A 27224-nucleotide genomic window follows, 5' to 3' on the forward strand; every position below is an offset into this window, starting at 1 on the left:
CACATTATTGTTATATGACAGTATTTTGTAAAACATCAGTAAATACTAGTGAGAGAATATCCTTTATTTAAAAAAAAAAATCCAATATGCAGTTATGTGAAGTATTTGGTGTACCTATTTCGTCTATGCCTAAATGCATGTTTGAATTATATAAATACAGTGTTTTTATCAGAATCTGACTTTCAGTTCTTAAAATTTAGTTATAAATGGAATATTGTAGATGGGAGGATTTTAAAAGTTGAGATCTTTTATAAAATATTTTAGTCTGAGAGTAGAAGTTATTTTTGTTGTTGTCTATTTTCTTAATTTCAGTTCATCTGCTAATCTTTTACTTTTTTGTTATATTTTTTTTACAGACTCAGAATGGACAGTACACTTTGGCAGCTATGACATCGGGAATACGCAATAACTGGATGAAAGCAATTCGACTATGCATGGATCTGCACAGTGCCACCAACAAGCACAACCTGACTGGCGTAGCGGGAACACCCCTCTCGGGAGTAGTGGCTCGAGCCGTTGATGACCTCCAACTTAGTGCCATCCGCAGCTCGACCACTGCAGTGACAGGAACGTCGGGCGAGATAGCCTTCCAGCTGGTTGGGAAGAAAGATGCCAAAGAGACGAGTAAGACGGGCAGACGTCACCACTCGGACGTGAACCCAGGGAACGTCAGCAAGGTTCTGACCGTGAAGGAGTTTACCTCCAACCTGGAGCCTGTGAGTCGAGACTCATCATCCTCACCCGCCAGCAGTCACAGTTTGGAGTGTGACCACGTCAGTCAGAACAGCGACAGTTCATCCATCTCCATGGATTCAATCAAAAGTTCGCCCAGGTCCCGAGTATCGAAAATCCCTCGCCATCACAGTCCTTCGTCGACCATGAGCTGGAACAGTGGCGATGAGATGCCGCTGAGTCGCTACGTTGAGGGCAGCGATAATCTGCCGGCATCATCGTCGACGGTGGCAGACTCGAGTCGAGTCTCAAAGCGAAGCATCACCAGTGAGAGCAGCAAGGAAGAGGAGAAGAGAGAGCTGATGAGGCGAGCCAAGTCGCCCAGCGCTCGCATCAAGGAAAAGACGAGAGCGGCGAAAGCCCCCCGTCTGCACTCTCCCCCTCCAATGGAGGACACGTATCGGCTGAGTCTGTCCAGCTCCAGTAAAGATGTGTATTCCGGGGAAGCCGAGTCGCTCAGTTCCGATGTGGACGAGGTTGATATGGGAGATCATATATCTCAGGTGGGTGTGCCTCGCAACATTAAAATAGGCAACAACATATGAACAGTTCAGTTACAAAATGTGATATATAGAGATTATTATAAAAGCTTGTGTGTTGTACTGATTTTACGAAACGAGAGTCAGGATTATTGCTCTCACTCGGGGTAATACATGAATCCTGACAGGAGTTTCGTAAAATCAGTACGATTCACACAAGAGTGTAATAATTTCTTTATTATCCACATTATTCCAAATATTATTTTCATGAATAACAAGCTAGGATCATGTCAAAACGTTTTAAACGTAACTAAAAAGAGACCACAAAAGGACGTCATTTTCCAAAATGACATCATTTTTATAGGTGTTTACACTGGAGAAGCCGCATTAAGTTATGACGTCGCTTCACAAAATTACGTCATTCGCTGTGCACGTGAAATCATGACACGTGTGGGTCATACTGGTTATATTTCCCTGAATATCTTGAACTATGTGGATAACAAATGCCATTTTTCAAATTATGGAGTTAGCAATGAAGGTATACACATATTAATATAACTCAGGCATAGGACAATATCTAGAGTTTCCGTCAAAACACGATCTATACCCAATGAACAGGATATTAGAACTATGCTTTGTGTGCTATATGCTTTGTCATGTTGGAACAAATTCACATTTTTCTCAAAATTACCTAAATGGATATATCGCATTTTGGAAATGAACTCCTCATATACATGTACTAGTTCCAATAATAGTAATATGTTGTTAATACATTTGTAAAACTGTTCCACTATTGCAGCCATTGTGAACAATTGTCGATAATGAAAATGTAACATTTTAAAAGGTTACTTAGATAAAATAAGAACTTAGTAAATGTTTTGTTGAGTAATTGCTTCTTCTCACAATTTATTATTGATTACTAATACGCACAAAATTTGCCAGAACCCTTTTTCACCGAGTTTAAACCTGCAATCCCACTTTTCTGATCAGGTCAAGAAAACAGCAAGTTATAATTGTTAAGATGTATGTATCGAGTCATTGCTAACACAGTCACTACAGATTAAGCCATGTTCTCTTCATAAATAGAGTAGAGTTAAAATACATGCATACCTGAAATCTTATTATAGATAGGGGGATGTCATAATGGATGGTCTTTTATGTAGACTTGGCCCGCTTGAAATTCAATTTTTATATTTATGTATCTTGCAGGATCAGTTTCATGATCAGATACAGCATGATGACAATCTGATGAGTGGAACCTCATCTGGTGATGACGTGCTAGTCGAGATACTGGAGACAGAGGTACGGGCATCTTTGTTATTTCTCATATTGTTTTAGTGATGACATTCTGGTGATGACAAAGGTCTCTTAGGCTCTGCTAGACAACAAAGCATCCTCTTTGCAAGTCTTTTTGCATTGCACTGGGAGATTGCAAAGTTGAGAGTATTTAGTGAATTAGGTCCCTGGTTTAGATAATGGAGACAGAGGTACAGGCATCTTTGTTATTTCTCATATTGTTTTAGTGATGATATTCTGGTTTAGATACTGGAGATGGAGGTACGGGCATCTTTGTTATTTCTCATATTGTTTTAGTGATGATATTCTGGTTTAGATACTGGAGACGGAGGTACGGGCATCTTTGTTATTTCTCATATTGTTTTAGTGATGATATTCTGGTTTAGATAATGGAGACGGAGGTACGGGCATCTTGGTTATTTCTCATATTGTTTTAGTGATGATATTCTGGTTTAGATACTGGAGACGGAGGTACGGGCATCTTTGTTATTTCTCATATTGTTTTAGTGATGATATTCTGGTTTAGATAATGGAGACGGAGGTACGGGCATCTTTGTTATTTCTCATATTGTTTTAGTGATGATATTCTGGTTTAGATAATGGAGACGGAGGTACGGGCATCTTTGTTATTTCTCATATTGTTTTAGTGATGATATTCTGGTTTAGATAATGGAGACGGAGGTACGGGCATCTTTGTTATTTCTCATATTGTTTTAGTGATGATATTCTGGTTTAGATAATGGAGACGGAGGTACGGGCATCTTTGTTATTTCTCATATTGTTTTAGTGATGATATTCTGGTTTAGATAATGGAGACGGAGGTACGGGCATCTTTGTTATTTCTCATATTGTTTTAGTGATGATATTCTGGTTTAGATAATGGAGACGGAGGTACGGGCATCTTTGTTATTTCTCATATTGTTTTAGTGATGATATTCTGGTTTAGATAATGGAGACGGAGGTACGGGCATCTTTGTTATTTCTCATATTGTTTAGTGATGATATTCTGGTTTAGATAATGGAGACGGAGGTACGGGCATCTTTGTTATTTCTCATATTGTTTTAGTGATGATATTCTGGTTTAGATAATGGAGACGGAGGTACGGGCATCTTTGTTATTTCTCATATTGTTTTAGTGATGATATTCTGGTTTAGATAATGGAGACGGAGGTACGGGCATCTTTGTTATTTCTCATATTGTTTTAGTGATGATATTCTGGTTTAGATAATGGAGACGGAGGTACGGGCATCTTTGTTATTTCTCATATTGTTTTAGTGATGATATTCTGGTTTAGATAATGGAGACGGAGGTACGGGCATCTTTGTTATTTCTCACATTGTTTTAGTGATGATATTCTGGTTTAGATACTGGAGACGGAGGTACGGGCATCTTTGTTATTTCTCACATTGTTTTAGTGATGATATTCTGGTTTAGATAATGGAGACGGAGGTACGGGCATCTTTGTTATTTCTCACATTGTTTTAGTGATGATATTCCGGTTTAGATACTGGAGACGGAGGTACGGGCATCTTTGTTATTTCTCATATTGTTTTAGTGATGATATTCTGGTTTAGATACTGGAGACGGAGGTACGGGCATCTTTGTTATTTTTCATATTGTTTTAGTGATGATATTCTGGTTTAGATACTGGAGATGGAGGTACGGGCATCTTTGTTATTTCTCATATTGTTTTAGTGTTGATATTCTGGTTTAGGTACTGGCGAAAGGTTGTGGGATATGTTTTTGAGAGGTTATGACCTTGGATCAGCTGAACAATGGTATCACACTCTTTGACCTTGCATAGAGAAATATGTAAAAAGTGGACTTTGTTTTCTCGTTCATACTTGCATGAACTGAAAAATAGTTGTTGTCACGTCTTATAATTAAAGTTAGTCACTTCATTTAAAAAAACAGTATGTTTTGTTTGGTTTTGAATGTATTTTTGTATTCATGTGGCAAAGATTCATTGATAAACTTTCACATCATCTGACCATATATGATGTCATAAGCGATAAGCGATATCATCTTCCCTAATTGTAATTCGTTTGATTATGTTAGAAGATTTTAAATTTATTTATTCTGTATTGTAATAAATAGAATAAATATTATACTCATTCCCATAAGAGGCCGTTTATATTACAACCAATATGTTTTTGGTAATACAGCACTTAGCTTTTGTTCATGATGCAAAATTGAAAACATGTAATATACATGACCTCTCACAGGAACCTGTTTAGAATTCAGTCATTTCTCACATTGTTCGGTTAATTAAGATAGATTAGTGGTTAAATAGTATCACGATAAGCCAGAATTCAAACTCAGCATTGTTGCTAGCAAATCCTGTTGATTTAGTCATAACACAGCATACAACTTCTTTGTTCAACTAGCAAATATATCATTTGAACATGTCCTGCCTTTGTTGGTGTTTATATTGAATAGAAAAGGACAAAGTATATCAAATACATACATTGAGTGCAGGACATAGCTCAGTGGTAAAGTGTCCGCCTGATGCAGAGTCGGTCTATTTCTCATTTTAGCCAGTGCACTACAACTGGTAAATCAAAGGCAGTGGTATGTGCTATCCTGTCTGTTGAATAGTGCATATTAAAGATATGCTACTCATGGAAAAATGTAGTGTTTCCTCTCTAAGACTATGTTAAAATAACCAAATGTTTGACATCCAATAGCCAAAGATTAATACATCAGTGTGCTCTAGTGGTGTTGTTAAATAAACCAGACTTTAACTTTTAAATACATACATGTGAATTTTCAGCATGGTTTGTTTTAACAACAGCATATTGACAAATATTTTCAAAGACTAAACACAAGACTAAGCAATTAATGAAGGCATTTCATCAAGAAGAAATAAAATGTAAAAAAACATCAATTAAAGTTTTTTCTTACAATGTCCATCATTCCCTCTCCACAATTCATATTTACATACACAATATTTCTTGCTTGTCTTGGCATAATCATGATAGTAATTGTTCAAGGGGAAACAACCCTTACCGTACTTTATTGTAAAGTAGAATAAGAAAGTTCAGTTTACCCAGTTGTGATTCTTGTGTGTTAAAAGTACTGAGCTTTTAAAAAAAAAAAAAAAAAATTGGAAGGGAGGGGGTAGTTACAGGACAATTTCATTCTGTAAAGTATTCCTTATCTTACAGTTTTAAGTTAATTTGTTCTGTGTGAATATGGCATAATGGGGACATTGGCTGGGGTAGTATGTCAGTGGAGTTAAATAATTTGAAGTTTTCTTTTTTAACAAATAAGTTAAATATTGAAACCAAGTGTAAAATTTAGAAGGAATATTTGTTTAACGACATATCAGTACATTTTAAACTGTTGAATATTTTAACTGCTTGCTTTCAGCAGAAGTGTTGCCCAACGTTAAGTTTTCCTGACCCATTGCTGACAAGGCTATCTGTAATTTGGAATCCCGTTGTTTCAGTCTAAATTTAAAGCTGAACTTTATTATAAAATTATGAACTATGACCTGTATGATTTAAATCTATTTTACTGTAGACTTTGTATTCCCAATAATAAGTAAAAAAATTATTACCACCTTTGCTTTTATGTAAGCGCTGCAAAGTATCTTAAAAAATACCTAGTCTAAATGTTCCAAAACCTTTATCTAAAAGCAAGTCGATCATGATGTCATTTTAATGTTTTCTGTACCTACAAATTATATCACTATTCAAGAGAAAATCAAAATGAATTACGTCAGTATTAACTAGAGTTAACGCTTAGTCCTTTTTACTTTTAGCCAAATTTTTATTTTAATAGTTAATTTTTATGTAGGATTTTCAATATTTTAAATAGCCTTTATTGGAAATGAAAAACATATGTCATTTCACCTGATATTTGACTACAATTTGGCAAAAGATTATTTTGTCTGGTTTTAACTTTACTTTATAAAATTAACCTTTAAACCAGTGTCTCCTCACTGTCATACTAATAATTAAAATCACTGAAAAATATTTAAATTAATTTTGCCAGTGGCAAGGCCTTCGGAGGTCTTTCCAGTCTCTATTTACAGCAGCAAGCAAGTAGTTAATGGATGCATGTACGTAAATAAAAGTTACTTAAAGAATCCATTGTGTTTATTTTGTGCACTGCAGGTTGAGTCATTGAAAGATCGCCTGGAATTGTCTCAGCACCAGTTGGCCAAGATGCATGAAGATAACATTGACCTGAAGGCAAGACTACACAGTGTACACAGGGAGAAACCAGAGCAGCACCAGGTGGGTACACAATATACTCGCACTGTTTCATCATTAGTTCACTTCATTTTTACATATACCGTACTTTGACACCCAATAGCCGATGCATTTTTACATATACCGTACTTTGACACCCAATAGCCGATGCATTTTTACATATACCGTACTTTGACACCCAATAGCCGATGCATTTTTACATATACCGTACTTTGACACCCAATAGCCGATGCATTTGTCGTGCTGGGGTGTCTTAAAACATTCATTTATTCATGTTTCATCAGTAGCGTACACAGGGAAAACCAGAGCAGCACCAGGAGGATACATAATATACTTGCACTGTTTAATCATTAGCACACAGGGAGAAACCAGAGCTGGACCAGGTGGGTACACAATATACTTACACTGTATAATCATTAGCATACACAGAGAGAAACCAGAGCAGCATCAGGTGGGTACATAATATACTTAAACTGTTTAATCATTAGCATACACGGGGAGAAACCAGAGCAGCACCAGGTGGGTACACCATAGTGTTACACTGTTTAATCATTAGCGTACACAGGGAGAAACCAGAGCAGCACCAGGTGGGTACATAATATACTTAAACTGTTTAATCATTAGCATACACAGGGAGAAACCAGAGCAGCACCATGTGGGTACACCATAGTGTTACACTGTTTAATCATTAGCATACACAGGGAAAAACCAGAGCAGCACCAGGTGGGTACACCATAGTCTTATACTGTTTAATCATTAGCACACACAGGGAGAAACCAGAGCAGCACCAGGTGAGTACACCATAGTGTTGCACTGTTTAATCATTAGCATACACAGGGAAAAACCAGAGCAGCACCAGGTTGGTACACAATATACTTACACTGTTTAATCATTAGCATACACAGGTAGAAACCAGAGCAGCACCAGGTGGGTACACCATAGTGTTACACTGTTTAATCATTAGCACACAGGGAGAAACCAGAGCAGGACCAGGTGGGTACACAATATACTTACACTGTATAATCATTAGCATACACAGAGAGAAACCAGAGCAGCACCAGGTGGGTACATAATATACTTAAACTGTTTAATCATTAGCATACACAGGGAGAGACCAGAGCAGCACCAGGTGGGTACACCATAGTGTTACACTGTTTAATCATTAGCGTACACAGGGAGAAACCAGAGCAGCACCAGGTGGGTAAATAATATACTTAAACTGTTTAATCATTAGCATACACAGGGAGAAACCAGAGCAGCACCAGGTGGGTACACCATAGTGGTACACTGTTTAATCATTAGCATACACAGGGACAAACCAGAGCAGCACCAGGTGGGTACACCATAGTGTTACACTGTTTAAACATTAGCGTACACAGGGACAAACCAGAGCAGCACCAGGTGGGTACACAATAGTGTTACACTGTTTAACCATTGTGTTTAAGGCCGAAATTTTTTTTTACTTGTTTCCCTATTACATGCTGGAAAAATATAGGGTAGGTAGGTAGAAAAAACATTTTATTTTGGAAAATAATTTTATTTATGGATATTAAATAAAGGTGTTGACTACCGGTATGAAAAATATCCTCTGCATGTAAAGGAATGCATTATGCAAACCAACTATACCATTCATCAGTGTTTTCCCTAGAAATGAAGTAAGGCATGGTAAAGTGACGTTTTGGGGGCATATTTTATGTGCAGTTTTAAATATAAGGACATTTTTTTTTTCCATTATACAATTTTCAAAAGGACAAAAACCTTATGGCCATTTTCTTTTCTTTATCTATTTCATAACTTAATTAAAAAAAGGAAAGTTCCCAATGACCACTTACAAAAAATAACGAAACGCATCGAGATCTTACTGACATATTTAATCATTTGATTTGGCAGTAAACTCCATCAGTATCGGTAAACATTCCCTCCCCTAGTTTATCAGAAGGTCACTAAATTTCTACAAGGCCAGTTTGTAGCTGGAGTAAATCATTAAATATAGTTATTATTATTATTATTATTATTATTATTATTACTATTAATCGGAACACCTCGCTACGCTAGATGTAGAGTAAATCGGAAAAGATCGCATATATTCGTGAAAACAATTTTCTGACTCTTCGCCCGATATTTCACGCAAGTTACCAAACTTCAATTTGAAGGGAAGTAACCCCATCCATCAATTGTTAGAAGAAAACATTTCGTGGCTAACGGGTCGCCAATAAAACTAAATTTGCGACAGTAAAACCACCGATATACGTCCGCAAATCGGAAAACACAATAGGGTTATCCCCTAAATGACACCAAATTAGTGCTTGTGATAGTTTGGAATGTTTTCGTGGAAATCGTTGTTATATTAAGAAAACATTTTTGGATATACAAAAAAAAGTTTTAGGGTCGGCAGGTTCAAATTAGGGTCGGTCGGGTAACCGGAAACAAACAATATTTTATGATACGCCTAATGGAAGTGTCCTGAATTAGCAAAACTTTTGTTTGTCCCTCCCTACAAAATAAACACACATCCTTCTTTTTTCAGTTTCTAAAAACACTTTCTTACCTTAACATGTTTTAAATGTAAAGCATTATATGGATAAATCCATTTAGAATGAGCTTTGGTTGAAGTAATTCAAATTTGTTCATGGTCAATGGAAAAAATTGTAAATTTGTATGTACAAAATAATTATGGGAAAAAAAACCTACAAAACATTACAATGTCCAGAAATGCATTGTTATAGATAAATTTGTATTCTAAACAAGAAATCATAAGTAAATTGTAATTTTAATAAGGTTAAAATATTTGATTTGCCAAACATATTTTTAAATGGCTACGAACTAAGGATAGTTCCTTTAATTGTTGGTGTACACAGGGAGAAATCAGAGTAAGATCACAGGGTACACAATTAGGCTTACACACTATTTAATCATTAGTGGCCTCAGTAGGGTTGTTGTTACACCATTGGTTAGTAGGTACTAGGTTCGCAGCCAGGTTCCGGCTCCCACCCAGAGCGAGTTTTGATGACTCTGTGGGTAGGTGTAAGGCCAAAACCCTCTTCTCTCTCACTAACCACTAACAGCTAACAGCCCACTGTTCTGGACAGACAGCCCAGATAGCTGAGATGTGTGTCCAGGACAGCATGTTTGAACCTTAATTGGATATAAGCATGAAAATAAGTTGAAATGAAATGAAAAATCATTAGTGTATAAAAGGAAAACAAAATCAGCATCAGGTGGATACAAAATTAGTGTACACTAGCTATCATCTTGAATTTCCATGTGTGAATTTGAAATTGGTTGCAACTTGCTCTTCCAATCTGATACTAACATTGATGGACACACACTCTTCAGTGTATTTAAGATTTTAAAATATAATATTATTGTTTATTTCTGTCTGTCTAGAATATATTTTTAGTTTGTGTTTTGTTTCTGTGCATTTTATATTGAGTCTCTCACACCAAACCTCCACCCAACCCCATCCACACCTGAATGCACAAGACGCATCTGTATTACTGTATTTCAGTAAATGCAGATTTTGGGGCATGTTATACCCATCTCAATATATTGAGCTAAAAACATTTATATAGCTTTATCATGTACTGTTACAGATAAAAGTTTCATGGCAATTTATCAATTTTTGACAGAGTTATAGTCTTTATAGTTTTTGTTTTAGTTTAGGTAATTTAGTAACTTATTTTGATAAAGTAACAATGCAGTGAAAGAAGAGTCTGTGGCATTACAACTGGGAAATATTGTTAAAAATAGACTAGAACTCGAATCAATAACCGCTACTTCTCAGATGCACATGCGTTTTTAAAAATATGAAAAATGCAATTTTTGGTATTAGAAAAACCAGGATGACCAGAAACACTTCAGGAAATGGATAATCTAAACAATAAAATTTAAATAATATTTTGTTTCAGTAATCATAAAAGGCTTTAATAGTTAAAAAAATATGCTGTAGTGTTTAAAAACTAGGGTCTGTCCCTTAAAAAGGTTTGTTTGAAAATGCACATGTATGTGCAGTAATAACCAGAACAGCTGGTGGTATGGATACTCCCCCCTCAAGTGAAGCTACGTCCCGGAGCTGTGGGCCATGGGCAGTTGAACTGTTACGGGTCCTGACTGGGTTATAATTGTATTCTTGTGTTAAGAACACACCCAGTCCCTATGTCGGCTCCAAATATAACAGAATAAATCAACGTCCACTGAGGGGATTCGAACTATGGACTCTCAGTACGAGAGTCCAGCACTCTACCAAATGAGCTAATAGGGAAATTTCCACTAGCTACTGCCAATAGGAGCACTTTATACCAACACTACTATAGTATGGACATACATTATACCTTGTCAACATGTACAACATTGCCAGTAGTGTTCTATTTCTATTCTACAATGTCCACTTGATCTCTGTTCTTACTTTCATCCTGTTACTCACAAGTCATTAACTGGACAGTGAAGAATGCAGTGGTACAGTAGGCATGTACCCAGTCTATGTGACTTCAAGTGTGGCCGACACTGACAGCATGCAGTGAATTCAGTTAGAACCAAAAGTGTTACATTATTTATGAGCTGTTACAAAAATGTGTCGGGCTGGGAAACAATTTTATAAGTAGGGTCTGATGTAATTGATATTATATAATAGCCGTAGTCTGTCGTTTAGAAGTGTTATTATCATAAATGTGGTTCATGGCATTTAACATTTGTCCATAGGTTGAAATGTTCCTAAACTAATAACTCAAAATTTAAAGATACTAGCAGAAGTTCATATACGATCCAGTGTGTGTGTGTGTGTGTGTGTGTGTGCGCCCCCTCTCTCTCTCTCCTCTCTCTCTCTCTCTCTATCTCTCTCTCTCTCTCTCTCTCTCTGTTTCTGTCTCTCTCTCTCTCTCTGTCTCTCTCTCTCTCTCTCTGTGTGTGTGTGTGTGTCTCTCTCTCGCTCTCTCTCTCTCTCTCTCTCTCTCTCTCTCTCTCTCTCTCTCTTCTCTCTCTCTCTCTCTCTCTCTCTCTCTCCCTCCCTCTCCCCCTCCCTCCCTCCCTCCATCCATCCGTCTATGTGTGTCAGTCTGCCCATCCGTCTGTGTGTGTATGTCCATCTGTCTGTGTGTGTGTCAGTATGTGTCTGGTCCTTGTCTTACATCTAACATATGCTTATTATTAACAAATGACAACTTGTATAAGTTCTTAAACTTGTCAAACATTCATCTAGATGACATGACTATAGTTCTTGTTAAATCTTCCAGTTATTCATGGTTTGAATAATATCAGCATATAATAGCAGTATTGTCATGTTAACCTTGTAAAATATGAATAATACATTTAAATACTTCCCAAGACATTTCCATACTGGCTGAACAGATATGTAAGCAGTTATTTGATAGCAATATAAATAAAAAACAGAAGAAAAAAAAATTCAGCTCTTGACAGATTTATGCTTGAATTAATAGCCATGACTCTGCTGTCATGTATGTAAGATTAGCTTGTCACTGTGATTGTTTTTTACACCTGGAAAGTAAAATAAGGTGGAAAGTTGCTGAACCGTCTCGTCCAGCCTGTCATTTCTTGAGCAGTATACTTATTGCAAATTTATTTAGGCTGTAGATGGAAGGCCATTGTTGCTGTACATGGTTGTTTTGAAAACAACTTATCACTGAAGGAGATAATTCGACAGTGTGACAGATGTTGTGGCACAAACAAGTCATGTCACGGACTGTAATTGAATCAGGTGTGTCAGACTGACCAGTCACAGTATGGAGCATAGAACACAGACCAAGTTAAAGGGATGGTCCTCAGTTCCCAGCCATTGTAAGATTTTTGTCCGACTAGCAAGAGACTTTTTAGCAACTAAAATTACATAATAAATGTATTTTGTTGCTTAGAATACCAATGAATGTATATCAAATGTATTTGCAATTGTGTGCTAACAGGGCTTCTAGATTATGGTAGCCCCACTACCATGGCTATTGATATTCAATGTTGGGCTAGTATATAACTACTATTGCCATGCCTGACAAAAGTGTATTAACATTATTAAATTAATGTAGGGCTAGCCTAGCGAATTTTTAAATGTGGCTAGTAAATTTTTAAAATCACTGATCCCATGGCTAGTGGATTTTATAAAAATTCTAGAAGCCTTGGTATATTTGTAGCAGTCATTATCCATATCACTTACACAAAATTATTAGAATCGGGTTAGAACTATTACAAACATTAGGACAACAAACACCGTATGTATATACAGATTCTGATAGTATAAACAGGAAAATATCTTTAATATATATACTTTTGTCATCAAAAAGAATCTGTTAGTTGTAAACAATGGTACCAAACTCAGATCAGTCCCTTTAAGACTTAGTGTAAAAAATAGAAGAAATGTTTTGTTTAATGACACCACAAGAGCACATTGATTTATTGGATGTCAAACATTTGGTAATTTTGACATAGTCTTGGAGAGGAAACCTGCTAGATTTCCATTAGTAGCACTGGCTGGAACGAGAAATAACCCAGTGGGCCCACAGATTGGAATCGATCACAAACCGACTGCACATCAAGTAAGTGTTTTCCACTGTGCTATGTCCCGCCCTGATTCCGTGTAAAGGTAGTGACATACCAAATAGCATCTTACCAGGCCATGCCTGTTATTGGTAAATTATGTAACATGATGTGTTTCATCTGGGCAATAAATTCCCGTAATTGTTTTCGAACTGTTAATAGTGTACCAGGGCATGTATTTTCGAAGTAATCTTGGCACTACGAAATCGTGAAACCATCGTAAGCTGTGATGTCACTATGGTGTGTATATTTTAAGTTGAAATGTAATATGAAAATTAAAAAATAATAAATAAATTCATTTTCATTTCATTTTCGTGCTTATATCCAATGAAGGTTCAAGCATGTTGTCCTGGACAGACACTTCAGCTGTCTGGGCTGTCTGTCCAGGACAGTGGGTTAGTTATTAGTGGTAAGTGAGAGAGAAGAGGGTGTAGTGGTCTTACACCTACCCACTGAGTCATTAAAACTCGCTCTGGGTGGAAGCCAGTACCAGGCTGCGAACCCAGTACTTACCAGCCTTATGTCCGATGGCTTAACCACGACACCACTGAGGCTGGTACAAACAACAATAACATTATTAATACAAACAAAAGTGTTTATTAAAGCAATAATGGGACACAACCTTCATGTTTCATTTACACTGTGGAATAAGCTGCCTTCATGTACTTCTACATAGATATCTTTATGGTTGTATGTTTTTGGTTTTCTTACAACAAAGATTGGAATTACATATTCAACGCATGATCTACTGTATTGTGTACAGTGATGTTATCTTGCTACCCTTGCCTTGTCAGATGATACAAATATAGATTGTATTCTGAGGAGTTTCAATAGCCGGCTGTGCTGGTATTTGGTAATGTATACAAAACTATGGTGTCACATTTTGTCCACCACTTGATTCAGGTGTCACTAATTGTGAAAAGAAATGTATTAAGCATTCATGCACTTGTTGAGTGAACAGGTGGAGAGCTTTGTGTGCTGTGTCTATACAGCATAAATTATGGCCCACCAAACCCCATGTTTTTTAATTTAAAATGTGTCAAAAAGGTCAATCGCTATTTTTTAATGCATACAGATATGAATGACTCAAAAAAATAATCATTACTTCAGTTACAGTTTATGGTTCTCTCAGTAACTTAAGTGTGTGAATTGGCTAAAAAAAAAAAAAGAGAGAGACAAATTGTCTGGATTATTTTTCCTTTTTTTACATTTTTTTTATTTTTATTATTATTGTGTGCTTCTATGCGTACCATGGACATATTGTTTAAATTTCCCCATTTCAGTTATCGTTTGACACCCAATAACTGATATATTGTTTGTGCTGGAGGTATTGTTACACATTCATTCACCCATACCCCATTGCAGTGATCCTCTGTTATCTATGGCATAGAATACATAAAAGAGCTCTTGCTGCTATTAAAATAAGTAACATATATGAAAAAAAGGTTTCTTCTCACCCGTTTGAAACTGTTTCATAATACATATATGTTTTAACACCTACATGTAATAACCAGCCATTACAATATCGACTGTCTAATGTGCCAGTGTTTTTTTTTTTAAATAAACAAACCATTTTTCCCTTTTTAAAATAATACAGTTTTTAATAGAAAATGATTTAACTACACATTTTAGTGTGACAAAATAATCTTCCAATTCTGTTTTCCTGATACACTGTATAACACTATGTTAGTTAGGGTGTCCAAAACAATTCATGGAAATAGAAACCTATGATGTGGGTTTTTTTTAATAATCTTTCTGGTGGGGTGGGTGGGTGGAACGTAACCTAGTGGTAAAACGCTCTTTCGATGCGTGGTCAGTCTAGGATCGATCCCCGTTGGTGGGCCCATTGGGCTATTTCTCATTTCAGCCAGTGCACTAGGACTGGTATATCAAAGGCCATGGTATGTACTAACCTGTTTGTGGGATGGTGCATATAAAAAATCTCTTGCTGCTAATAGAAAAAGAGTAGCCCATGAAGTGGCTACAGCGGGTTTCCTCCCTCAATATCTGTGTGGTCCTTAACCATATGTTTGACGCTATATAAGTGTAAATAAAATAAAACATTTCTTTCTTTCTTTCTTTCTGCTGGGTTGCCAGGAATGGTCTACACACAGGCTTAATTCTCTAAAAGAAAGAACTGTTTTATTTAACGACGCACTCAACACATTTTATTTACGGTTATATGGCGTCAGACATATGGTTAAGGACCACACAGATTTTGAGAGGAAACCCGCTGTCGCCACTACATGGGCTACTCTTCCGATTAGCAGCAAGAGATCTTTTATTTGCGCTTCCCACAGGCAGGATAGCACAAACCATGGCCTTTGTTGAACCAGTTATGGATCACTGGTCGGTGCAAGTGGTTTACACCTACCTATTGAGCCTTGCGGAGCACTCACTCAGGGTTTGGAGTCGGTATCTGGATTAAAAATTCCATGCCTCGACTGGGATCTGAACCCCGTACCTACCAGCCTGTAGACCGATGGCCTGCCACGACGCCACCGAGGCCGGTCAAATTTCTCTAAAAGGCCATCTGCATGCCTTAAGTTGGTAATTTTGCATTAGTTATGCAACTATAAATAAAACCACCTGTGTTGACGTGAAGTAAATACTCAAGGTTCTGGCTTGCATATTAAGTAAGGCTACACCAAGAATTACATGTTAATTCTTTAACTTCTCTCGTATACTGCGCTGGTAGGTAGTTTAGACATTTTGTGTTATGGACATATATTTATTTAGTTTAAATTTGGGCATTTCACCATTTTTGGTTGAATTACTTCATAACTGAATATTTATTTTGTGAATTGTGCTGATTTATTATGCATATTGAGATTAAACATTTCTGTGCTTTTCCTTCAGAAATGTTATTTGAAAAACAAAGTATAAATTATACTTTGACCAGCCCACTCTTTTCCCAAACATGTGACTGCAATATACTGACATTTTTGTATGTATTTGTGACTAATAATTTTTGTTTTCCTTTTAATAATAATAAAACAAAATTTTTTGGTCAATTTAATAACATGTTTTTGTAAGCAAATTTGCCTGAACCTCTTTTGGATATAGGCACGTTAATAAAGTACCTGTGTAAGATAAAATAATGCCTACAAGGCATTTTAATATGAAATAAGTATTGTAAATCATGAAAAAAGAAAATCATATTGAATGAATGTTAAATGTAAAATATTAATTTGATTTTATCTTGCAGATTTTATTTTGTAACTGTTAACATCTTCCAATGAGATATCTATTTTAAGTCTCGTTCTGATGCCGTTTGCAATGTATTAATGACAATAAAGCTTTATGCAACTGGGCCTTAATGAACAGAGACTTGAATAAAGTTAGAAAAAAAAGAAAAAAAATCCCATAAAAACCTGCTATTTGCTAGACAACAGATTGCATATTAAATCACTGGTCTTCCTTTGATTTCTCATGGGAATAAAATTATTTTTGTCTGTTGACAATGCAGCCAGTATTATTCATCCATAATTAGGTGTCTTTTTATGACAGATGTCTGAACACCTTCCAAAATACTCGCGCTTGATTGGACAGCACTTGTTTAGAAGCACAAATATAAAACACTGCTGTGTGTGTGTGTTGTGTGTGTAAAGCACTGTGACATCAACGTCTGTTTGATGTACATTTTCCCTCCAGTCATTATACTGGAGCTGGCTATCATAGGCTTGTTGATTCTTTTAGCTGTAACAAGGAGGTTTATTTCTGGCTGGGACATATTCCTCCGATACCTGACCGGCTTGGACTTAGGTTAAGCAAGATGAGTGTCACTTTACAGGTGACAAATAGTTCACTGTGTTTCCTTCCCAAGCTCCCGGTCCATATAACACTGACTGCTGTTTAGAAAGGAGCTTAGCCGTGTCTGCTGTGATACAGAGCCATAAAACAGTTTATGGATCTGCACACTGACATGCATAAAATTCCAACAACCACTGAATCTGTATGGACATGCACTGGAGTTTCTTACAGCTGAATTAATTATCTGTGGTTATTCTTTTTTTTTGTTCACAGAATGATTAGTTGGTGACAGACAAAAAAAAACAAATTGTAGTGCAGCGCATGTGTGTGTGTGTTTTTCTTTTTTTTCTTTCTTTCCCCTTTGTTTACCGCTTCTTGTTTGTTCATGACAGTGGACATTGGTGTCTGGGTGGAGTGGAATTGTTATGAGGTGAATGGAATCGATACAACGGAGTACATGGTTTTCTTGAGGAACACAGGCCAGACTTAGTGAGTGTGTCTCGTCCTCGTTGTCATCGGTGCAGTCATAATGGTTACTTCTAGTAATCTTCTTTGTGCAGGATGAATAACAGTACTGCCGGTTGTCTCCTCTTGTCAGCGTTTGATGCTGGCTTAACTGTCAAGTGGAATTCTATAATTGTTTTGTGATTGTGTTCTAAATATGAGCTCCTCTGATAATCTGTCGGCTAATTCACTACCTTACTTGCAGCCTCACATGATGGAATACGGTTCCAGTCGCTGGGGACAGCAGACCACACAACAGTATGATCCTTCACAGGTATGTCATCTTTGTACATACGTCTGACTGTCTTCCTTTATGTCTCCTTGTCTGTTTGTCTGTTTGCCTGTCTGTCCAAACAAAATCAAATGGCTAAATAATTTAATGTCATTTGTTATTATTGGATTAAATTTTTTTATTTTTTTTTATAATTTGTAATTAATTTTTGTCTCACCTTCAAGAAGTAAAAAGGTGAGATATAATAAGTACTTCTCCGACAGCATCAGCATCAACGTTACAGTTTTGTATTTAGCTCCAAGTCGTACATTAATAAAACTTGGTTTAAAGTTACATCTATGAATGGTCATTTATTTATTCAATTACAATATTAATTAAATATCTTTTAAAAAAAAAAATTAAGTTTTAAGTTTACGTGTTTTTTTTAAAATATGCATTGAGATGAACATCTATGTATGCAACTATCAGTGACATCAGATTAATTTATTGTAGGCAAGACATTTAATTCAACAAAATTCTTATTTAATTTATATTTTATAATAAATAATTTTTAATTTTATGCATAGCCCAGTGGTAAAGTGCTTGCTTGATGCGCAGTTGGTTTGGGGTCAATCCCCATCAGTGGGCCCATTGGGCTATTTCTCGCTCCAGCCAGTGCACCACGACTGGTACATCAAAGGCTGTGGTATGTGCTATCCTGTCTATTTGGATGGTTCATATAAAAGATCCCTTTCTGCTAATCAAAAAGAGTAGCCCCTGAAGTGGCGACAGCGGGTTTCCTCCCTCAACATCTGTGTTGTCCTCAACCATATGTCCAATGCCATATAACCGTAAATAAAACGTGTTGAGTAATAAAACATTTCCTTCCTTTTAATTTTATCATTCAAAACTTTAAATTTATAGTTTAAAATTCATGAAGTACTTGTCATGCCCCATGTTGTAGATGCATTGATTCGATTCTAACCAGTATTCCATTGCTGTCCTATTAAAGTATGTGGTATGTGGTATCTTGTCTGTGAAAAAATAATCAGTAGCTACCTTCACACCAGACAGATTTTAGCCTGGGCTCCTCCATTTGTTAACATGTCTGTGGACTTGATTTGTTTTGTTTAATGACATCACTAGAGCACATTGGCTGTTGATTGTCAAACATTTGGTAATTCTGACATATAGTCATAGAGAGGAAACCCGCCACTTTTATCCATTTGTAGCAAGGGATCTCTTATATGCACCATCCCACAGAAAGGATAGCACATACCATGACCTTTGATATACCAGTCGTGGTGCACTGGCTGGAACAGGAAATAGCCCAATGGGCTCACCAATGGGGATCGATCCTAGATGGACCATGTATCAGACGGGTGCTTAACCACTGGGCTACGTCCCTTCCACCTGTGGGACTGAATGAAAATAGTGGATCGCTCATTTGAAAACGATATGATTGCTGACAATTAATCACTTCTTGTCTTTCAATTTCTTCTGACAGACGGTTGGAGAAAAAATATATACATTGTTGGAGGTGGGATAGATGGGTGTTTTACCTTTTTGATATTTTGTATTACTACACAAATTATGAACTGTGAACTGTGTATGGTGGTTTTGGGTTGTTGTTGGTTGTTTGTTTTTGGGGTTTTTTTTAGTATGAGTATGAATATATACTTTTTAGCATACCAGACAAATAAAAAAAATAGCAATTTCACTACATACTATATGACCACAGTAGAATAAATGTCTGTATATTTTCTGTTTATTTTTCTGTTGACTCCGATATCTTCATTGACTATGAAGAAGAAATTAAGAGGGAGGTACAGAGATAAAATCACCACACCCACTCCCAAAGTAAAGGGCCACCTAAGTGTTCCAACAGTAGACATTTTTCATAGGGTTGGGCAGGCATTCTTTCTGCCTTTTGTTTCAGCGGGGTTGTTGATCTGAACTTGAGAACTTGCTTCAAGATTACAGACTTGTTTGTTTATGCTATGTTTACTCAGTGGAGGGGAATTCTTGGCTTCATGCCCTTAACTGGGTTACAGCAGTCACTATATGGCATGAAGATGCAGCTTGGGGTTGTTTTTTTCTTCTTTAAACATTTTTTAAATTTTTTTGAAAATAAATGATTGCAACTGTTTTGTCTGTCAAAAGAGATTTAAAACACAAAAATAAAATTCAAAATTCAAATAGTATAATAATGGCCCCACTCCCACCACTACCACCAAACATAACTATAATGTAAATGATTTTTTAAAATATAAGTTGTAGGTCATCTGAAATCTAGTCTCCTAGATCCTCTCATCCTTTCCCCCTCCCCCTCCCCCTCCCCTCCCCCTCCCCCTGCCCACTCAAGTTTGAACATTTCTGGAATTACCTGTATATTTTTAGCTTGGCAAATGAAACTTGAATTTTACTTAAATTATTTAGTATTATTGATCAAAATCAAAATCACAAAATACAATTTATTTTGGGAATTCCGTATGGCAATGGAAGAATGACAAAAGTTTGATTTAAATAATTATCTCTTCAAAGGGTGGTCTTAATATTTATTTTTTGTTATATATATCTGTCAGAATATCTGAAACTCTGTTTTACTTTGTTATCATTTGTTCTAAACTGCTGGAGCAGGATGATCTGAATTTGGAAGGCTGATTAAATCTCAAACTGTCTAATCCTATCTGGCCAAATCAGTGAATGCTAGAATCTCAAAAAGAAACCTGATGCGATTTCAACAAGTTGATAAAGTATGCTGATTGTACAAACAGAATAAACACAACAGTCTGTGACTTGCATTTGAATGTTATTGAAGTTTCTAACATTTGCAGAACTTTGGAACATATGGTATGACTAGATATTTTGTAATATCTTACACCTGTTTATGATTTGAATCCATTTATTTTATTTTTTAAAATATAGACTTTTTGCTGGAATGTAGATGTACCGAATGACTAGATACTTTGTAATATCTTACATGTATTAATGATTTGAATCCATTTATTTTATTTTGAAATTGTTTGAATTTTTGCTGGAACTATGTATTATTATGCTTTCTCAAATTTAGTTAATATAATACATACACTAAGATACATGTCTCACTGAAAGGTCTATATGCCTTGTTGTAAAAAATATATATGTAAAAGAATTCTTGACAATTAATAAAAAGAAAAACTTATTTATGATTCTTCTCACACTATATCAGATCTCAGTTGTCATATGTTTGTTATTTAATAGCTGTTGATTAGTGTATCATTTTAACTGATGAAGATTCATTCTTTAAACTAGGTCAAAACATCTTGATTGTTTAATGTTTTATCAGAAATGATCATTCCACCTATGACTATGAACTATTTTAAATTAACATTCCCCTATATGAATACGGTTTCAGGCATGTCCATTACAGTCCCGTCTCTGGATAGCCAGGGACTGGATAGCCAGGGAAGTGAATCCAAATACTGTACTATTATTTATCAACATCATAATCATAATGTATTCTGTGAAACAGGGCTGCTAGATTAGCCCCACTCTCATAGCTAGTGATATTCAATGTTGGGCTAGTAAATAACTACTATTGCCATGCCCGATGGCTACTGATTTTTACAAAAAATTAATTTTGGGGAGTCAAATGTTGCAGTTAAGTAATTTGTAAATATGAATATCCTGCCCCCACCCCAACCCCCCAATGTTAGTATTTTAAAGCTCTATCTCCCTCTTTAAGTATACTTTGAATACTAATGCATTCAGTATATCGCTGAGCATTTTCTGTAATTCAGCTCTATTTCCTGGGGCTCTATACATGTACTTGAATATTAATTATTCAGTATTAGTAATATATTAAGTATTGAACTCAAATCTGTTTTGAACTCCAATATTGAGATATGTCTATTGTTAATACTGATATGCTGAATTTTAAAAATCATTTAGAGAGATAAATGTAAATATTAATTTATGTATTCAATATTGAACTAAAACTTATGTATTTTCATTTTTAATACTGAGAAATGTATATTATAAATATCAATTTATTCAGTATAAGCTTTATGTATTTCCAGGTCCAGGGATTGAAACGTCAGTTGAAGGATAACAAAGAAGTGGTTCAAAAGCAGAAAAATGAGATTGATGGCCTAAAGTCAAAGCTAGACATGTCTGTCTCCAAGTTAACAGGGACCGAGAAGGCCTTGTCTGAAGCACTTAAGGATCTTAAGTTGGAGAAGGACCGGTTTATGAAACTTAGCTCTGACTGGAACAGACGGATTCGTAGCTTGGAAACACAGCTCAAAGATACTTCTTCAAAGCTCGACAGAAGTCGTGACAGTTTGATTTCTAAAGAACGTGACTGTAGAAGGGTTGAAAATGAGTTGAAAAATATTCAACAGAGGACACGAGAACAGGAAAGGGAGATTCTAAAATTGAAGGCAGTTGAAATAGATTACAAACAAGTAAAGGATAAGCTGGAAGTCAAGGAAAGAGAAGTGAGTGACTTAAAATCCAAGATAAGAGAAACAGAACAGCAATATGCACAGGTGAAAAAGGAATATGATAACCAAATACAGGATATGGAGAGTGAGTACAGTTCTGAAAGAGATGACCTCGAGAATCACCTTGAACAAATGAAAGCAAGACTGTGTGAGGCACACGAGAGACAGGCAGCAATATCTGATACTCTGTCAAACAACATGGCAGGGATTTTGCATGAAAAGGATGTAATTATTTCACAACTTGAAGAAAAGGTGATAGAAAGTGACAAGAAAATGGTTGACCTGAGTGAGGAGCTACAGGCGGAGATGCACGAAAATGCCGACTTAATTCAAAGCATGGATGCCCTGCAGGATGACAAAAAGCACCTCCATGACAAGCTGGAGGAAGTAGAGGCAAAGCTAATTAGCCTTCAGGATAAAGTTGCAGAGTTCGAAGCAGAGAATATTTCATTACGAAAACATCTAGAAGAACTGAGGAGAGAAAACACTGCCTTAAGTGAACGACTGAACTCTGACAAACTGTCGGTGACACATCACCAAGAAGAAAAGGGAGAACTGCAGTCGGTCATCAGTGAGCTGAACAAACAGATACAAGGTCTTCAGCTGAAGCTGTTGGAACGCTTCCAAGACATTAACCAAGTGCATTCATCACCCGACTTAGATGAACATGATCTTCTACACACAATCATGACGGTAGATTCTGAGCTTAAGGACATCAATTTAATGCTTCTAAAGTTAAGACAGAGCTTTGATAAGTACCTTGCCTGTTTGGAGGGAGAGGACAAGTCACAAGTGATTATTCTAGCAGATCTTGTGGAAGACATTGGTAGAAAGTGTCAGTCTGTTCAAGAGACTCTGAAGGAAGGCTCTATAAGCAAAATGATTGAGGGAGTGGAAGATCAACATGAAATTACTGTAGACAGTTCAGCTGATAGTAAGTTAATATTTGAGGAGTACAAAGGTTTGAAGGGCAAATTTGATAAGGCTGTTGCTGAGTTAAGGACACTGAAGAAAGAGATTAATGAGATGCATGAAAACTATGACAGTTTTGAAGCAAGAGACAAACAGCTTCAGGAAACAATTCAGTGCATGGAGCATGAATATCAGCAAAAACTCGAAAAAGTTGTTAACAGAGTGGAAGAGTTGACCAAAAAAATTGATGGTGTTGAAACAACGAAATCTGTACAATTTAATCCTTTAGAAACTGTGTCCAAAGATGCCAATTCGTTGGCCATGGACATTGAAAAGCAGCTTGGTTGTTTGGAAGAGAAGCTTTCATTGATTGAACAGTCTGTTGATAAATCAGGGAATCAGGACAAGGAAGTGTCTACTGCAGAGTCGTTATCAGAGAAAGATTGTGAGAACATTGTTGAGAGACTTAAGGAAATGAAGGAACAGCTTGAACAGACAAACACAAAACTGTCAGACATTGCTGTTGGTATTAGTGCACAGAGTGAGAAAATGGACACCAGTGAAAATAATGGTGCCGGTACTTTGCATTCTAAGATTGTGAATTATGGTAAGAAAATTGAATCATTGACCAGCAAGCTGCAAAGTGTGAAATCCACAAACGGTGATAGTAATGGGAAAGAAAATCCAGGTAATCATGAAGGTGGTGGTGATGGAAATCCAGGAACCCATCATGGAGTTGCTATTGATGAATGCTTGCAAGAGATTAAAGAAAAATTACAGGTAAGTTGTATGTACAATATAGCATTATTGGGGGGGTTTCCAATTTTTATTTTGGCTGGATGGATCTTGTGGTTAAAACTAAACATGTCTTCATTCCTAAACATTTTTTAATTTCTTGTGGTAAATGGCTATTAATAGAAGTTAGCATTTTAAAATATAATATTCTGAATTATACAAATCTAAATTATTAGTGTTAGGTTTTATTTTGTAGTTTAATACATTTTAAAATAATGACAAACTTTCCGCCATTATACAATTACTCTATTCTGATTGGACGAACAACATCGTTAAACAAATGAATGTTAATTATCCTTCGATAAACCTCAGAAAAAAACTTAATTTTGTCAAATGGGATGTCATTACATAAAACAGGTCATGGAAAGGATGTTAGAAACTGATATTTGTGTATTTGTAAGTAAATAGAAGTGTGGTTTGTAATTTTTTCTCTTTTTCCAAACATCCATCTTTCATGAATATTGTGCTTGAAAATTTCCACTGTTTGATTCAGGATCATCAATTTTGTTGTGGTAATACATACTGGGAACCAAATTGTTACTTATAATTTTTAATTAGGTCACAATTACCTACTTGTCATCACTGACAATGTTGCAAAGTGTATGATACAACATACATGTATCAAACAATCAATAATATTTATATACCACATCTATATCGCTATCACCTGCTTTTTACAGTAACTTACTTTTTACATAATATAATTACATGTACTAATGTGATATCCAAAAAATGGGATTTCCTCTGAAACATGAGGTGTGTTCAAGAGGAAAAAAGCCCATGAACAGTTTGGTTTCCATCATATTTTATCATATCACATTCATTTAATTTCAGGCACAAAAACCAGTCTAGTAAGACACCCCGAGTTATGAGCCACCTGTATGTGTATATGGATATGGGTGTTTAGTACATATAGAATACTATACGAGTTTTCGCTAGATATCATTTTTACGAAACGAGTGAACTTCCCAAGATATCTGACCTCACTATCGTTCGGTCAGATACCTTGGGAAGTTTCGTAAAAATTATGTCTAGCGAAAACGAGTGTGGTATTTTATTTATTACCTACCTTCAAACAATTGAATATTTGTCATAAAAAAATAGAAATTCCTGCATTTCGAATATGTAAACATTTTACACTGTGGCGGAATGATATCACAAGACTGAACTATGGTATGTCCCAAAGGTCGCCGCTTAACAAAATAGTTCGTTCTACTCCCGTTTTTTTTTTTAATCCATATTTCGTCCCCAAACCAGTTCGCTACCTGTCTGGTCGTCCCAGTTTGACATATATATATACATGTATATTTTTATTACAGAAAAAAATGAATGAAATATATAGTAAAATTTGTGGAATGTTGACAACATAATTTTTCATGAATGAAAAAAAAAGTCCCGGTAGACTTACTGTCCAACCAATGAAAAGACGTACATCCGGTACGACCCTCGTGGTGCGTACCGTATTAGTACGACACCGCTATACGTTCACCAGGTGGGTGATAAAAAACTATTCACATGATGTGCTACAACTATATGCGTTTTACATTTTGTTTTTGTGATGTGCACATATACTAGGCGGCAATAAAAACGCAATCTCGGAAATGATCATGGTTTATTTTATTATGCGAGATCCCACAAAAATGAAACTGATACCACCAGTAAGACCAACCACTGGCCCATCTGACTGGCACTGTCAGCCGCCAACAGTGAATCGCGCATAACGTCTCTGGCGATGTCAACGTCATGGGGGTCAGTATTTCGTGTGACCTCCATATGCTGCGATGCACGCCTGCAGCCTCCTAGGCATGGACATGCACAGGCGCCTCACCACACGTCGTGGGATGGCTGCCCAGTGATGCTGCAATGCCTGCTGCAGCTCAGCGAAGTTCTGTGGTGGATTCGGTTGGTTTTGAACACGACGTCCCAGCTCGTCCCACATGTGCTCTATTGGGTTCATGTCCGGGGAAACTGCTGGCCAGTCCAACACAGTGACATGGTGGGCACGAAGAAACGCCTGTGTACGCCTGGCAGTGTGCAGCTGAGCGTTGTCTTGCTGGAAGACGAGCCTGTTTCCGCCATGCCGTCTCATCAATGGGAGGAGGACCGGCCGCAGGATGTTGTCGACGTAGTGTTGCGCATTAAGGTTTCCCTGTACCACCACGAGTTCGGACCGGAAGTCAGCATTGATGGCGCCCCAAACCATGACTCCGCCGCCTCCGTAGCGGTCCCTCTCCAGAACACAGGCCTGCGCGACACGTTCTCCACGACGGCGGTAAATGCATCGACGTCTGTCCGTGACACTCACGTTAAATCTCGATTCATCCGAGAAGATGACATCTCGCCATCTCCTGGGTCGCAAATGCCCACCATTCCTGGCCCATAAGAGTCTTGCTTGACGATGTCTGTGCAGGAGGATAAGGCCACGGTAGGGTCGGTGGCAATGCAGTCGTGCTGCGGCAAGACGTCTCCGGACAGTTCGGGCGCTGATGAGTCGTCCCCTGGTTCCCACTTCAGTCCTGGCAGTGCTTGCGGCTGTCAAAAAAGGTTTGCGCAGGTGCCACAACCGTATGTTCCGGTCCTGTCTATTGGTCGTTACGCGTGGTATGCCCGAACGACGGCGGTCATTGACGGTCCTTGTCGTCTGATATCGGTTGAGGAGCCGATTAATGGTTGACGGGTGCACGTGGAACCGTTGTGCTACCCGCAATTGCGAGTTTCCGGCATTCAACAAGCCAATGGCTTGATTCCGATCGGTGTTGTTCAACCGAGGCATCGTGTAGGAGTGAGATACTCATTGCCACCCGCGTGTTCTGAGTGTATCAGGAAATGCATGTGCAAAGTGTTATTTCGCCAAGTGGTTGCGTGTGTGCGATTTACCGGATAATGCGTTTTTAGCGTTGTTCCCCTTATGTTGGGAACAGGCCGGAAGTCGACCTTTACATGCTGCTGAAATAATGTGTACCACTGTACCATGTACATTGACGAATATAGTCAACGAAGTCCAACCGGAACGTATATTATTTTGACAAAAGGAAATTGCGTTATTAATGACGGCTAGTATAGTTTTATGCTGGTTAACATCCGACTGCTAAAATGTTTTTGTCTGTCCTACATTTAGGTATCTTGGTTCATTTGTTGTTTCCTTTATTCCAGGATGGGGGCGGGATGTAGCCCAGTGGTAAAGCGCTCGCTTGATGTGCAGTCGGTTTGGGATCAACCCCCGTTAGTGGACCCATTGGGCTTTTCTCGGTCCATCCAGTGCACCACGACTGGTATATCATAGGCTGTGGTATAATA

At 37.1% G+C, this 27224-nt stretch overlaps 1 protein-coding gene across 2 annotated transcripts in view; it reads left to right on the forward strand.

The window, feature by feature from the left end:
- Window positions 1-27224, forward strand: part of LOC121379996 (golgin subfamily A member 4-like) — a 104420-nt gene that overhangs the window by 58884 nt on the left and 18312 nt on the right. For both annotated transcript variants that reach the window (XM_041508703.1, XM_041508704.1), the window contains exons 10-14: window positions 357-1235; window positions 2421-2513; window positions 6630-6752; window positions 17728-17796; window positions 21795-23912. In XM_041508703.1, coding sequence (XP_041364637.1) covers window positions 357-1235; window positions 2421-2513; window positions 6630-6752; window positions 17728-17796; window positions 21795-23912 — 3282 coding nt within the window. The remainder of the gene's footprint in view (window positions 1-356; window positions 1236-2420; window positions 2514-6629; window positions 6753-17727; window positions 17797-21794; window positions 23913-27224) is intronic.

The sequence above is a fragment of the Gigantopelta aegis genome, chromosome 8 (genome assembly GCF_016097555.1).
Source record: "Gigantopelta aegis isolate Gae_Host chromosome 8, Gae_host_genome, whole genome shotgun sequence".
Lineage (NCBI taxonomy): Eukaryota > Metazoa > Mollusca > Gastropoda > Neomphalida > Peltospiridae > Gigantopelta > Gigantopelta aegis.